The sequence below is a fragment of the Atta colombica genome, unplaced genomic scaffold, assembly GCF_001594045.1.
Source record: "Atta colombica isolate Treedump-2 unplaced genomic scaffold, Acol1.0 scaffold120, whole genome shotgun sequence".
NCBI lineage: Eukaryota > Metazoa > Arthropoda > Insecta > Hymenoptera > Formicidae > Atta > Atta colombica.
Window position 1 is genome coordinate 1,393,693 of NW_017259207.1, and position 15,416 is coordinate 1,409,108.

General features: G+C 30.6%; 1 protein-coding gene across 1 annotated transcript in view; it reads right to left on the bottom strand.

The window, feature by feature from the left end:
* Positions 1-6,810, bottom strand: part of LOC108694582 (AF4/FMR2 family member 4) — a 271,647-nt gene extending 264,837 nt beyond the window's left edge. The window contains exon 1 of the mRNA XM_018204154.1: positions 6,512-6,810. Coding sequence (XP_018059643.1) covers positions 6,512-6,573 — 62 coding nt within the window. The 5' untranslated portion in view covers positions 6,574-6,810. The remainder of the gene's footprint in view (positions 1-6,511) is intronic.
* Between the last annotated feature and the right edge of the window lie 8,606 nt (positions 6,811-15,416).

Below are 15,416 nucleotides of genomic sequence, written 5' to 3' on the forward strand. Positions count from 1 at the left end.
GCAAATTCTTTATATGATAAAATTTAGATGTTCAATTAGTCCTTAAAAAAATATCATCAGTCATTTATAGATTATACTTTTTAAACGCAAAAGAATTTATATAAGTTGATATATTATATAATTTATTTTTATCATTTTTCTTAATTTCAAAAGAAGGAACTTTTGAAACAAACCTTAGATTGATTCTCTCTAAATATAATTAGCCAAACATTAATATGTCTTGAAATGTTACGATTGCGACAATCATTAGGAGACAACAAATAATAATGTTAAAGATTATTAATAAAATTAATTATCTCCAATAACTGTGAATTATAAACATATCGGCAGTTATTTATCGAAAAGTAAATAATTATCACCAAATTTTTGCATTTAAAATAGAAGCGGAATGGATATTATAAATTGATTGCTTTATTACGATATTTATGGGAAATAAATATTTCCCTAACGATGCTTAGAATCAAGTATATTCATATCGAAATTTATCGCCAGTTAAAATATAATTTTTCCATTATTATGATTCTTTCTTTCTTTTCCGATAAAAAAAAATGTGTAATCGAATATAAATCGAATAATTTAAATGAAAAGCTATCATATATAAACTATATTTATAAGTAGTATATTTCATGTACTTTAAATATTGATAATATAATATAAAATAAAGTCACAGATAATGAATAGTAGCCTTTTAAATAGAATTTATTTTAGAGATATTATTTTCATATCTATATATCTATACAAAATGCACGATTCTTTCGGATGCAACTGACATAAATGCAGAATCCATATGCGCTTAATTATAAAAAATTAATTATAAGCAATTATAAATTAGAAACAATCACTTTTAATTAATTCCTTATCATTAAGTACATATAATAAATTTATGCAATTGCTTATAAATCACTCCTTATCATGAAATTTGTATTTATATCATTTATGTCGTCTTCACTCGAAAAAGAAGAACACTTTCAATATAAATATTAATAGTATCTAAAGAATATTCTGCTTAAAATATCGATTATTTTTATCACAGGTGAGTACCTACTAATTTATTTATGAATTAAATTATCATTATTTTATTAGCATTGAACAAAATTTGTTAAATTGGTGGACATAAACAGTCTTTTTAAATTATCATCTTCTTTGATTTGTCTTTTTAATAGTTGTTTATAACTCAAAATATATTGGGTATCAAGAGATAATAAATTCAAGATATAAAAATAATTTCTTAAGTTTGTTTTAAAATATACAAGGTGTTCCGAAATTCGAGAATAATATTATTACAGCATGAAATTTCGTGAAAAATTAAGTCGAACAGTCCTCCACCATTTTGCAATTTTCGCAATAATTGACAAGATATTAATTATTAAATATCGCCAAATATTGATCTTCAATAATTTTTTACTCAAATATTATCAATTTTACAAAAAAACAGCAATAAAATAAAAATTATTTATTTTCTTCTCATAGAGAGCTCTAAGAATTTTTTCAGAATTTTTTATTAACTTTTCAGTATCTATTGCTTTTTAGAAAACGCCTATGCGTTAATATTAAAATATGAATTAAAAATATTTATACTATTGTAATTATGTAACTCTCATAATTTATAATTATGATAAATTAATGTTAAATTGATAATTTTTAAACTTTGTCAAATTATTGAAAATTTAAAAATACTTCCGCGTAAATAACAAATTTATTCTTCAGCGAATCTTAGACGAGTTAACAGAAATTTGCTTTTGAACAATGCTATTGCAACAAAATATTTCATTTTAACTTCATACTTCAAAATGTTCGAAGAGCATATAATATTCAATTAATGTTTTTAGCAGAATAGTAAGGTTATTTCAATTTTCAACAATAATTAACCAAATGCGTTTTTATTGTCAAACATTGTAATACAATTTCTAATAATCAGTAATTATTGTATATATATATATATATTAGCCCGAAAATAGCAAAAATACGTGAATAATAATTTTTTGAAACAATACAAAAAAACATGGAGATATATCGTAAACTTTCATTGCATAGCGCATATATTGCATATACAAAATAATTATCAATCATAATTAATTAACATTTTGATTTCGATCAACATTTAACCGATTCATTGTGCCACGAAAAATCGATTCACGTCGTGCTTAAGCGAGAATCGTCTCGAACTTCCTTCGAAGCGAAACGATGATCGCACGATGGTGAAAGGAATTCCACGCCTGCAATTCTTATTGACAGGCACATCACTCGAAATGGTTCTTTTTGGCGGAATCGCGAATAAAATTCTTTCGAACTTGCCCCGTTATTGAATATTATTGTCATGGACCGGATTTATTCGAACCAAACTTTCTCTTCGTTTTGCCATGACGATTTGAGGATTCAATACAATTTAATTTACTCAACATTAGAAAAGTTAAAAGCTCGTCGGACAAAAATCTTTATATACTAACTTCATTAAATCTAAATATTTAAATATTTCAGTAATTTAATATTTATACCATTTAATATTTATAGTAATATCATTATATATCAATTCAAAATAAATTAGTTAAATTAATTATCGAAAGCATTTGATAACAGTTCTCACCAATAATAATATAAGAATAATTTAACGATATAATTATCAAATCTATTAATATTAAACAGAATCACTATAAAATTGGAATTTTTTTACAACAGTAAAATACTTTGTCCATAATATTTTTCTAATCGATTTACAACCGATTGCACATAAATAGACTCAGCTGTATGTCATATATGTGTCCAGGGTCAACATACGGAAAACATATGGTACCTATGGTTGTAAATTAGTCTGGCATGGTGATATTCCGGTATGAATTTCCAACATGGAGGCGTGCAAACAGCAAAATTATTATTCCAGCAGCTGCGTGGTTATTAATTACGTTTACATTGAATATAAGTCATCGCATAAGCCTCCATGTTATTTTGCGAAATTCGAGGACAATTGTGACGGCGTTACGTGAGTATTGTTTCAAGTGTTGGTTGATACTGCGTGCACATCGTTACGAGTATCTCATTGTTAACAACAAAGTTGAACTGACGTACGAAATGTATGTACTTATATGTGAACCTGACACTCGGAGATACCGCAATCATTATGAGCTTTACGAGACGATTCATTGAGTCACGAAACATTTTGCATCACTTACATGGAGCATTAAACTTACATATGTACGTACATGAAAGTATCTATACGCGTTATCGGCAAAAGAATTACATTCAAATAAGAATGAAAAAGAAGAAAAAAACATCAAAGTTAATGTTTTTCTTAAATAACATATCGATAATACGAAAATGAATTTTCCTTATACATTCTAAATTTAATTTAACTCTCCGTTTGCAATCATTTTTTTACTCGCCTCCTGCAATCTGAATCTTTTTTGTCCAGCCCAATTTTTTTACTTTTCTATAGATTTTCCAAAAAAGAAAAATTCAGAATTCTTTTTCAATATCTTTATTATATTCTCAAATAGATATTACAAGATATTCTAGATACTATTTTTGGAGGAGAAACTTCACTTCTGCATTATTTTAGAGAAATTTAAAAGAAATTTTGCTTGTGTCAAAAAAGATACAAATTACAGACTGAGAGTTAATGTTCCACTATTTGAATTATTAATTATTATTATTATCTTTTAATTCTTTAATTAATTTTTATTTGTTGTATTATATTTTATATTGTTATGTCCTGCTACATTTTGATAATTGATTATTAAATTGGTTACTTTTTTTATTAAGTTTTTTTCTGCTTTATAAATACACAATGTTTATCGATTTTTGACATTTGAAAGATAATAAATTAAAGACTTTATGTGCGTTGCAGCGACCGCTGCATCGAGGTTGCGCATCGAGACGCACATTTACGGGAAATGCGTGCGTAAACCAGGTACAAGTCAGATATCGACACGAACTGCCCTTCGTTCACTATTTTGCATTTAACAGGGCCGCGCCAAGGACAACAGTTACAAATGCACCAATATAACGTGATGTCGTATATCGCATCGATCGAGGTCGTCGTTTTTAAGAATCGTATACCGAAATATTTGACGAAACCGCAAATACTAAATATTAAAATTTGCAAAACTGTCGTTAGTAACAGATTTAAATTTACCGTCACTTTTTCACTTAATTTCAATTTAATTTACTATCGCTCTCTCTATCTCTGTGACGTAGGTATAGAAATAAAAAACGGTTTACCTTTCAAAGAATAAGATAAATTTTAAGAAAACATTCTTAGAAAATTCCTTGTAAAGTAAGGTCTCTAAAGCTACAGCTTATTTAGTTTGCATGTATTTATCAGTGATAATTGTTATCGGCGTTCTTTGAAAAATCGATAAGAAAAGGTTAGTTGTTATGTACTCATAAATTTACTGCTCTCTTTTATAGATTATATAATCTCACAGCATAAAAAATTATAATATATCACATAGTGATAAAAAAGAAAGAAATGTAGATATATTTTTAGATGAAATTTAAAAAATAATATAAAACGTTTTGATGAAGAGATGTGGAGGATACTTTCGGATAAAATAACGTTTTAGATAATAGTATAAATAATAATAAAAAAAAACTAAAATAATAAAATACTAAAAATATTGTTGTGACAAAGAAATGTGGATACTTTCAGGTAAAATACACTGAAAAATATTTATAAAATCTTAATACACATTTTTTTGAATAATACTAAATATAAACATTCACTTAAATTCATCGTTTTTGTAATCAAATAAATATATATAATATATTTACATTTAGTGAATATTTGCTTAAAACTCTTTAAACAAATATTTAAAATAGCATTTTTTTCAGTGTAATAAAAATATTATTAAATATTGTAATACAAAGAGATTTGGATACTTTCAGGTAAAATGTTAAAAATATTATAGAACATCGTAATAAAGAGTTTTCAGAAGTGGATATTTTCTAGTTAAATATTAAAAATTTCAGTAGAGAGATGTAAATACACTAACATTTCACGTCGCGTTCTCATTTAATATTTTTATCTAGCGTAGCTCTTTATCTTCTTTATACTTCAAATTTTACAGATATTATATACATTCCGTATATAAATAAAAGTGCCCACTGTTAAATCGATAGTGTTAAATTTAAACTAATTTAAGTCGCTCTGCCCCTACCAAATATATCGTTATTTTATACTAAAACAATTATTTAATTAAATTTGACACACAAATTGACATTATTTTACAATGTTTAACAATTTATTTAGTAGGAGTAGTGGCGATTTAAATTAGTTTAAATTTTTCCACTATACATATATATTTAACAGTTGATGTATTAGATAGTCGCACTAAACGTTTTTTGCACTAAGAATGCTGATCGTTAGTTTGTTCTCTTAAACTCTTAAACTATACGGCACATCTATATGGCGGGAACGTGCTTTTCACTCTGCAAGAAACAACTCTCTCCCTCTCTCTTTCTCAGCGCTTCACTTTATGCACATTTTAAATAAAAAATAATAGGATGTATCTTGCATTCTTCCGCTTCGAAAATATGTAGAAGATGAAAATAAGTAGAAGATATCGGAGGATGTATCAATCATAAAGTTAAGCAGCTGCTAATGAATTTGACCAATTAACATTTTAAGTGCGGTAAATGGTACTATCTATATGATTTTCTTATTACTCCGTTAATTAAGAAAACCTAATTATAAAAACTGAGAATTAATAATAAAATATGGATCTATACATACATATAACAATGACTTAAAATTGATATTTTGTTTTTTAACCATTCATTATATTAAAGGTATTATCTAACATATATTCGAGATTATTTAAAAAGTAAATAAAATTCTTATTTAAAATTTATATATACAGATTCATCACCCAAACCAAAATTTCAAGATTTTTAAACATATCAATTTTTTTACAAGTTCAATAACAAATTATGTCAACTTGTTACCTAAATAATGATTTTATAAACTTTTAATTAAACTTTGTACGTTTATATAATGTAAATCTCTATCAAAAAATTTCAAAAAAATTTCCGATTCTCGTGATGATGGCTACTTTCTAAAAGTTACGACAGACAATATCAAGGCTCGCCGAGTTTAAGGAAATCTTAAAGTTATCTGTTTTATCGATCAATATAAGACTTACACACATACAATTTACATGTCATTGACACGTGTCGCTGCGCGATTAATTCTAAGAACTCAACATTGATCAATATTGTTATATATAATAATATTGTTATACAAAGTACAAAACTTGAAAGCAAATATAAAGCAAATATTATTATGAGATGCCAGAAGCCAATAACAAAATTACAATTTTCCAACTCTCTCGCACAAAATCAATCGGTTTGGATTATATTATTGTTTATACTTTAATTGTGGAAAAGGATTTCTATATATATAGAGGCAGTTAAAAAATTTATTTGAAAAATAATTGGTAAAACACACAGAGGACTTTAGGATCCTCTTAAAGTGTCACGATCGATCTCGATCGAGGAAGTAAAGATTGTAACTTACCTCGATAAGGTGCCCTTGAGCAGAGGATTCCTGTCGTCATAATATCCACCGGACGAAGGCATCTTCAAGTAATCCAAACAACGGGCACGTGGCACTGGTCACTAACACTACGGCACTGCATCACTTTACATTAATTGTACGCGCGATCTGATTCCACTGCGTTAACTCTTTCTCCATTCACCACCGATCGTCTACTACCGGTACAACCCAGATGACAGTTTACCTTGACGATTGTTACACGCGCGACACATCGTCCCAGATGACAATGACAGCAATAGGCCACGACGACAGGATGAAGACAAAACGCGACGCGTATGATCGACTCACCAACGACTCTGTGGAGAAATCAATTCTCCCGAACGGAAAAACACATGGAAAGTCTCGAGAAATACTCCAAGACCAGGACAGTCTTCTTCTTTCGATCCGATCTTATTCTTCCACTTCGTATCGTACTCCGCTTTCTTTCCTTATCGTCTTCTCGCTGCAACAACCTTTCTCCTGTCTGGCATCGATGTATATAAATCTTTCCTCACAAGTCCTCTGCTGCTTTTCCCCTTTCTCAATAATTTAACTATAATTTAATATTCCAGTGGACCTCGCCAAATTGTTTTCACGCGATTATCATGAATTTCGTGCTTCTGTCCCTTCAATCCTTTCGCTCGAAGTCTGTCAGATCTCGCACGAATTAACGTTCCGCGGTTGGTCTCGATCTGTTATTTATATTCCCACTAATAGACAATAATAATAAACAATACTATACAAACTTTTTTTTCTATTCCTGGCTTTCGCCAAGTACCAAATATATATCTATTTCACTTTAAATAGGAAAGCGTGTGAGAAATATACGGATAGATGAGGTAAGAACACTGTTTGTAAACCAAAGGTCTGTTCGCGTTGCTTGCACTTTTTGCACTCAGTTTTTGCCTGTACGCTTTTTCTCTTTTCAACATCCAAATATATATCTATTTCACTTTAAGTGCAAAATTTTTGACGATTTCAGGCAATTTCAAGCAACGCGAACAAACCTCAAGTCTTCTTGGCTTCGTAAATCACAAAAGAGAATAAAATTCTATAAGTTTCAAAAGTGTACACTAGTTCAACAGACCTCTTTCACTCGGCGCCAATCATCGCGAACGCCAGCGCGGCGATTGGTGAGCGCGCGCGCGCCCGCGCGCGAGAGTGTAGCACTTCCAACGGACGGCGCGGTCGTAAACAAACTCGACAGCGAAGGACACTCGGCGCGCGCGAACACGATTCGGCACTCCGATAACCCGATCGCGCCGCGCGGCGAGAAGGTTCCAAGAAACCAAGCGACGTTCGCCACCGGTTGACTGATCGACTGTGCCAGCACGCGTGCGCGAACGCCACGGTGTCTATCTCTCCCCTCCTCCCCCTCCCCCCTTCTTACGCGCAGCTTCGCGCTCTCTCCTTTTCTCGCGGCTCCCCCTTCGGCGATCACCAGATGTGGCGTCGCGACGGCGACGTCGCTTCGTCGGCTCGCACGGGAAAATACCTTCAGCCCATCCGTCCTTGCCAGGGTCTTTCCCACACCTGTGGACAGAATTCAGCGGTTGTCAACGTACCTCCTTTCTCTATCTTTCTCACTTGATTCACGCACGTGCGCGCACGTGTACCATCTGGCCGCGACTGGCCGCGTCGACACGTGCGGCCGTCGCTACCAAACATGGCCGCCTGCCTGTCAATCCCCTCTCCCCTCCAGTCAGTAGCAGAAGACGCGACACGATACGTGATGACGTGATACAATGCGACGAACGCACTCCGCGATTTGCGAAAATGTGATAGATATAGAATAATTTTAAAGCACTTGATTCGAGATTTAGAGTTAGAGACTTTGAGCAAATTCCAATTTCATTGCACTATTTTATTAAGTAAACAAATAAAAGTTGATCAATAGATTTATTTTAAAAACAGAGAAAATGGCGAGCGCTGTTGGTGCGCACAAATTAAAATTCATAATTATTAACTTAAATTACAAATTACAAATAAGAATCCGAATGTTTTGGCTTATTCAGTTATTCTTTCATAATAGAATTATATGTTTAATGTATCGAAAAAAAATTAAGAAGAACGAACTGTATATTAAAGATTTTGTCTTTAAGCGATTTTGCTAGTCGATAATCAATTAAGTTAATCGGAATTTTATTGAAGTATAGCTATTTATTCTACCATTGTAGATTAATTTTAATCTCGGTTTAATTTACTTGTTGTATCTTTTTCTAATTGTAAATATTAAAAAAGAATAAAGAATAGATTAAACCAAGAGTGAAGTCAATTTACATTAAAAATGACCATTAACCCCAAAATGTTATTGATATGTAAATTTTATGTGTGAAGAAAGAGTAAGGTCATTGACGCTATGCCTTTAGTAGTCATTAGGAGTCTGTTATGTTAAAAACTAGGCAACTTTGGAAAATTCTGTCCATTATTTATCAGTTTTGATCTGCTGATAATCAGTATTATAACAGAATAAGTGGATAAATTTCAATTTTTAAATAGTTTTATGTTATTACATATTTAATGTGAAGAGACACACACACGTACAATTAAATTACATATTCCATTATTTAAAGATTCAATAGTGAATGATTCAATAATGAGTTCAATAGTGTGCTTATTCTTTTTTTCCTTTTGTTACATAGAAAGAAAGATTTTGTTAGAAATTATTGATCTCAAAATTTAGCTCTAGACACAGACTTGAAAATAATTTTATTTAAATCAAAATGATTATGTATAATGTTAAACTAGATGTTAAAATGTTAAAACTTTTTCCAACATTGTTATCAATGTTTAAGCGTTCTACGTATATTATTTTGATGATCCAACAAAATTATCTGCATCTAGCTAAATTTTTAAGTACTTTAGTAAAATTGTTCTTTCCGGATAATAATTAATTGTTTATTTTGTGAATTATAAATATTTTGAAAATTATTTTCATACATTTCATGCTTTTTTAATGTTTTACATTAATTAAGAGTGGCCCATTTCCTTGTACATAAAATTCACGTATCACAATACCATATCATTTAATAGAAATAGCATTCTATAGTCGAGATAAATCGATTGTGTAATCATTGATTTAAAAGATTTCAAAAGTACGGAATAGATGTGGCTATATAACTTCAAAGAACAGGTTGAAGGCATCTTTATTCTCTCCAGACACTACAAAAACAAAAAGCAAGATTCGCTTGCGAGACGTTCGCTTGCTCGTTTCTTTATTTCACCAATAATGATGCATTGATATCTTTTGAAGAATATTCGAATTTTCCCAAATCGATTCGCAAAAATCGATTTTGGCAAATAAAACCAATATCAAATAAATCTTTTTGTTGAAAAAGAAGCAATAATTCTTTACTAAAAGATCAGTTCAAAATAATCTAATTTTATCTAGAAAAATCAATTTTACACAAACATCTGTTTAGAATTTTTTTTAGTTTAAAGAATCGACTTTTTTTTTTAAAGAATTGGAACATTCTTATCGTCTAGCAATCTTGCGGTCGACGATCCTCCACGCGAAATCTACCACAATATTTAACGCCGTCGAAATCGCATTTGCGCGACTTGCGTATTGCCCGAGTGAAAGTGCGCCAATGTAGCCGACGGTCGCTCGACACAGTCGATCTTCTGTCTCTTTCTATTTCTGTTTATCTTTTTCTATCTCTCAACTGTTCTTCTTGCTCGCTCGTAATCCGCGCGAGCGCACGAAGGCTGCCATTGACGTAAACAAACGGAATATTCCCATCGGTACGCATGTCGCGCGAAAGTAAAGACCTGTTTAACGGAACGATTACTTTTTTTTTACAATAATTCACACGAGTCAGTCCGCTGGCAATTAAATTTAATTATGTATTTGAACTTTTCGAAACGAGCAATTCAAATTCAAAATTGAAGAAAGTTAAATGTGAAAACGAAAGCTAGAAATGTTTAATAATCCTTTTTTTATGTATATTCGTTAATTAAGCCACAGCTTATGGGAATTATGGTCTTAATTGCCTTCGTTTCAATTAAATTTTTTTTTTAAGACAAGCATTCACGCATAAACTAAATATTCTAGAAAAATAAAGTCTGAAATTGGCAGAATTTAAATGACAGAGAAAGTTTCTTTGTCCCGATTTATTATCAAGAGACGGTAATGCCTCGCGATAAGTCAGCTTTGTCATTTTTACATCAAAATGATGACAATAATATCAGTTTACCTATATAGGAGTTTGCTAGTCATCCTTTTTATTTTTTTTTTTTTAAGATCATTTTGTTATAATTATATTATATTTTGAAACAAACTATTGCCCTATTGTCTTGTTAATGGTCATAACATGAGACTACATCTGAGAAAATTGAGAGAAAATAATCATCAATTTCAAAGTCAATTCAACTAAATGATGTGTCTCTGACGCAGAAATAATTAATCATCAAGTGATTATGTGATTAGCGTATTTCATCTAATAACACGTGCAATTGTTTCATTAATTTTTATATTAACAGCGTGATTAACAACGAATAGAGTAACATTTTTTATAATTGAAAAATTCATAAAATAAAATACCGCAGGGAAAAATATTAATGACAATTATACAGAGTGCCCGAAATTCACGACTTAAAATACTATAACAAAAAATATCTCGAAAAATTAAGTAAAAAAGTTGTTCATAAATTTTTATTTTAAGCAATAGTTTTTTTGAGATAATAAGTTTAAATACGGTCAATTACAGACTATATTTAGACGGCCATTTTGTCCATGAGTCGTGTGCGATAGCATTAGTAAGCGTGATGAACGCGCAGTTTAGAGCGCTCAGTAATATTCATAGGTAACCGTAATCTAAACGTAGTCGATAATTGGACATTTAAATTCTTATATTTTAAAAACTACTGCTTAGAATTTACAAATAATTATTTTCATTTAATTTTTCTTGCTTTTAATATTTTACAATTAATATTTTAAGTCACGAATTTCCGGGTATCCTGTATAGATGACAATTATACAAATTTTATATGTAGAATTAATTTATATATACACATACATAGATAAATAATAAACTTTTTTATAATTATATTAACAAAGGAAAAGTTACTTGAAAGTTATTTTTTAGATTACCTTATATGTGTTTGTCATAGAAACTGAATACAAAAAATAATACAAAATTGGAGCAAATGATAAAATATAACATAAAAAATAAAATACCCGAACTTATACTCATTTTCTATAATAAAAAGTAAATTATAAGTAATTTGTAAAGTAATTTTCCCTTATATGATTATATTCTCTGTTATATTAGAAGTAGAAAATAACTATAAAATATAAAAGTTTATTCAACTATATATGTATATTATATATCCACAACATTCTACATATAAAATTTATATAGTTGTCACCTTCAAGCTTGAGATATAATTGAAAAGTGTTCAAATAAGAGATTTAAATCTATCAGAATCTGTATAAATGCACGATTTCTGATAGTTGAAACCTATTATTCCCTTACTGCCTGAGTTTTTCATTATATCTCAGGCTACATAATTATTACCACTATGATCGATATTCATAACCGATTCTTATTTCAAGATTATCTTACATAATATTTTAAGATGCTAATATCTGTGATTGACTTATCTTAAAATTATTTAAGATGATCTTAAGATACAAGAACCGATTATGAAAATGGATCATAAGCCTAAATAGGATTTATGAGCTGTATGTATATGTCATAAGTTCAAGATCCATTCTTAGAATTTCAATACAAACGATCAGCAAATATGTACATAATAACTGATTGTAATCGCAGATTGTATAGTTCAAAGAATCTGTTGTAAAAATACAAGTAAAAATCTATAGATATTCACTGGCGAATCCATGGAAGGCCTACTACGACCATATTTAGAATTTCCTTTTTTTTAAATATTTATAGCAAAATATTTTTAATATTTCTGAAATTTATAATCACAATTTTAATATTCCAAAAATATTTTTTAATTTAAGAAACTCCTAGATATAAAAACATAGATTCTATTACATTATTCTTCTTTTTTATGTTAATATAATTTTAAATAAAATGTAATAAGTTAAATAATAATTTAATGTTCTATCTTTTTCATATTTGATCTTAAAAAAAATTTCACTTGTGGCACACCAAAATACCCTCTTCCTTAACAAATTTCTGGATCCGCCAATATAAATATCCTATGCATTATATCTATCGCACGAGAGATTAAAACTGAGACTGAACTCAGAAGAAAGAAAATCAAGTCTAGTGAATTTTATTTAATTAATCAAATTCAATCTCATAATGTTTTCGAATAAAGGGTTTGAACACAGATCAATTAATCCGAAAATATCACCGTTCAATTATAAATCAAAGGAGAGCATACGTCTGTTTTTTCAGTTAAACTTCTCGCGTATAGTTCATTTTTCCTTTTTTTCTTTCAATGTTGGAGAAAAAAAAAGATAAAATGCAGAAGTTCAATTAAAAAGAATTGGCCTTTTGTGACGTCATTAATCTGATCGAGCTATCCTGAAAGATAGAAATATAAGCAGTTTTTCTATCTATTCAGTTACTGTCTATTATTATTGTATTCTCGTAACAATACTGTGTAGGAAATGGATAAAATTTTGATAGAGCTTTATTCAATGGTTGAAACAAATTTCTTATAATTAGTAAAAATATGTGCAATTTGCGTATATAGACACCTACCTAGTATTAAATAGGCTTATTTTATTACTTAAAAGACGTCTATTTATTGTCTTGTTTTTGTTGAGTAAATAGATGTAAATGGATTCAGATTTTATGCATCTTTTGTGCGGTAACGGTAAATAAAATATTATCTCATAATTGAAAAACATTATTATTTTCTAAGTAGTTTTACTTCTCAGTTAGATTTTAGACAGAATTAATATAACTGTTCAATAACTGTGTTCAAAAAATGCATAAAATTACTACCAGAATAGATTCAAACTCATTGCACTCGAAAATGCTATGTCAGTTTCAATCTCAAATCTGATACGGCTATTACAATTGTTACAATTACTATTATGATATAATATTCACCTTTCTTAGCGCATTTGAAATTGTCTCGTAAGTGCAAACTTTAGAATTTATTTTTCCAACACTCGTTCGCTACAGTGTACACCTTCCTTGATCGTCGTCGTTCGAAATGAATCGTCGTGCGACGCCATTTCAACAACTTTCCTCCGAGACATTTCTCTCGCCGCCAACGAGCGCAATTTTTGGAAGTCAACCATCGGTCTAAAAGCTACGCAGCCAAAACGACGGCGCCAGGAAAAAAACCCGCAAAGTTTATAGTAAACTTATTTATAAATCAAGAAAAAAAACGTGTGCGCCTGTTAGACTTGCATTTCGTAAACTATGAAGTCCGTCGTGCACGAAAGATCGTGCGTCCGATTACCTGATTAGTCGCATCAAATCGCTTCAACATGGCTCGCCGAACCGGAAATGTTAAATTTTCAAAAGATTTTCAAAAGATTGCACTATTTTAAAGAATTTTTTGTGATATTCTGATCCTACAAAATACTTCGTAACGTGACATGTATGGCTATGAATATTTGAGTATGAATATTTCATATCGACATGTATTTTTATATATATATATTAATCGATAAACGTGAAAAGTGTGATTCTCACTAATGTTCCTTTCATTTAGCTTGCCATTGACAAGAATGCAAAACGGATCGGAAATATTTGATCATTACAGAAACAATCATATTAATATTAATATTGGGAGTACAAATTAGTTCGGTCTGTTTCCCTAAAGATAGCTCAAGTTGTTGTGAATGATTCATAGTGACAGCTGATTTTGATGGTTTCAGAGAGCATCTGCTAATAATATTCAGTTTATATCGCTTTGAGTTTCATACAAAAACCTTGATTTTTACTGTGTTTGAAATGTCGAATTTTATGTTAATCAAGTAACATTTGCGGGAGGTTTTGATTTTCTGCTTTAATTGGAAGAAAAGTGCGGCTGAAGTCATCGAATGCTTGTCAAAGTTTATGGTGACACTGCTCCAACTGATAAATCATGTAGGGAATGGTTTCAAGGATGGAGATTTCAGTGTTGAAAACAAGCCTCGCTCTGGACAGCCAAAAAAATTCAAAAAGACAAAGAATTAGAGGCATTACTCGAAGAAGATCAGAGTCAAACAAGAGGAGCTTGCAGAATCATTGGGGGTAACTCAACAAGCCGTTTCTGTACGATTGAGAATCATGGGAATGATTCAAAAACAAGGAAATTAGGTGCCTTATGAACTGAAACCGAGAGACGAAAGGCGATTTTTCATTTGCGAACAGCTGATTTAAAGACAACAGAGAAAAAGTTTTTTTGCATCGGATTGTGACTGGAGATGAGAAGTGGATATTCTACGACAACCCCAAGAAGAAAAAAATACTACGCTAAGCCCGATTAATCGTTGCCATCGACCTCAATATCAATACCACGATCGAACATTTATGGTTCGAAGATCATGCTCTGTATCTGGTGGGACCAAAAAAGTCTTGTTTACTATGAGCTGCTGAAACCTGATGATTCCATTATGGGCAATCGATATCGGCTACAATTCGTTTGAGTTGTGCATTGCGAGAAAAACGGCCGGAATACGAGCAAAGACATGATAAAGTTATTCTTCTTCATAACAACGCTCGGCCTCATGTCGCTAAAGTCGTAAAAAAATATTTGGAAACGCTCAAATGGGATGTTTTACCGCATCCGCCATATTCTCCGGACATTGCTCCTTCTGATTACTGGTTGTTCCGAAGGATGCAGCAAGTCACCGGTTCATTTTTTTCGCAGAAATCGAAAATTGGATCGCTTCCAAAGGCGAGTCATTTTTTCGAGATGGAATTCGAAAATTGCCTGAGAGATGGGAAAAAGTAGTAGGCAGCGA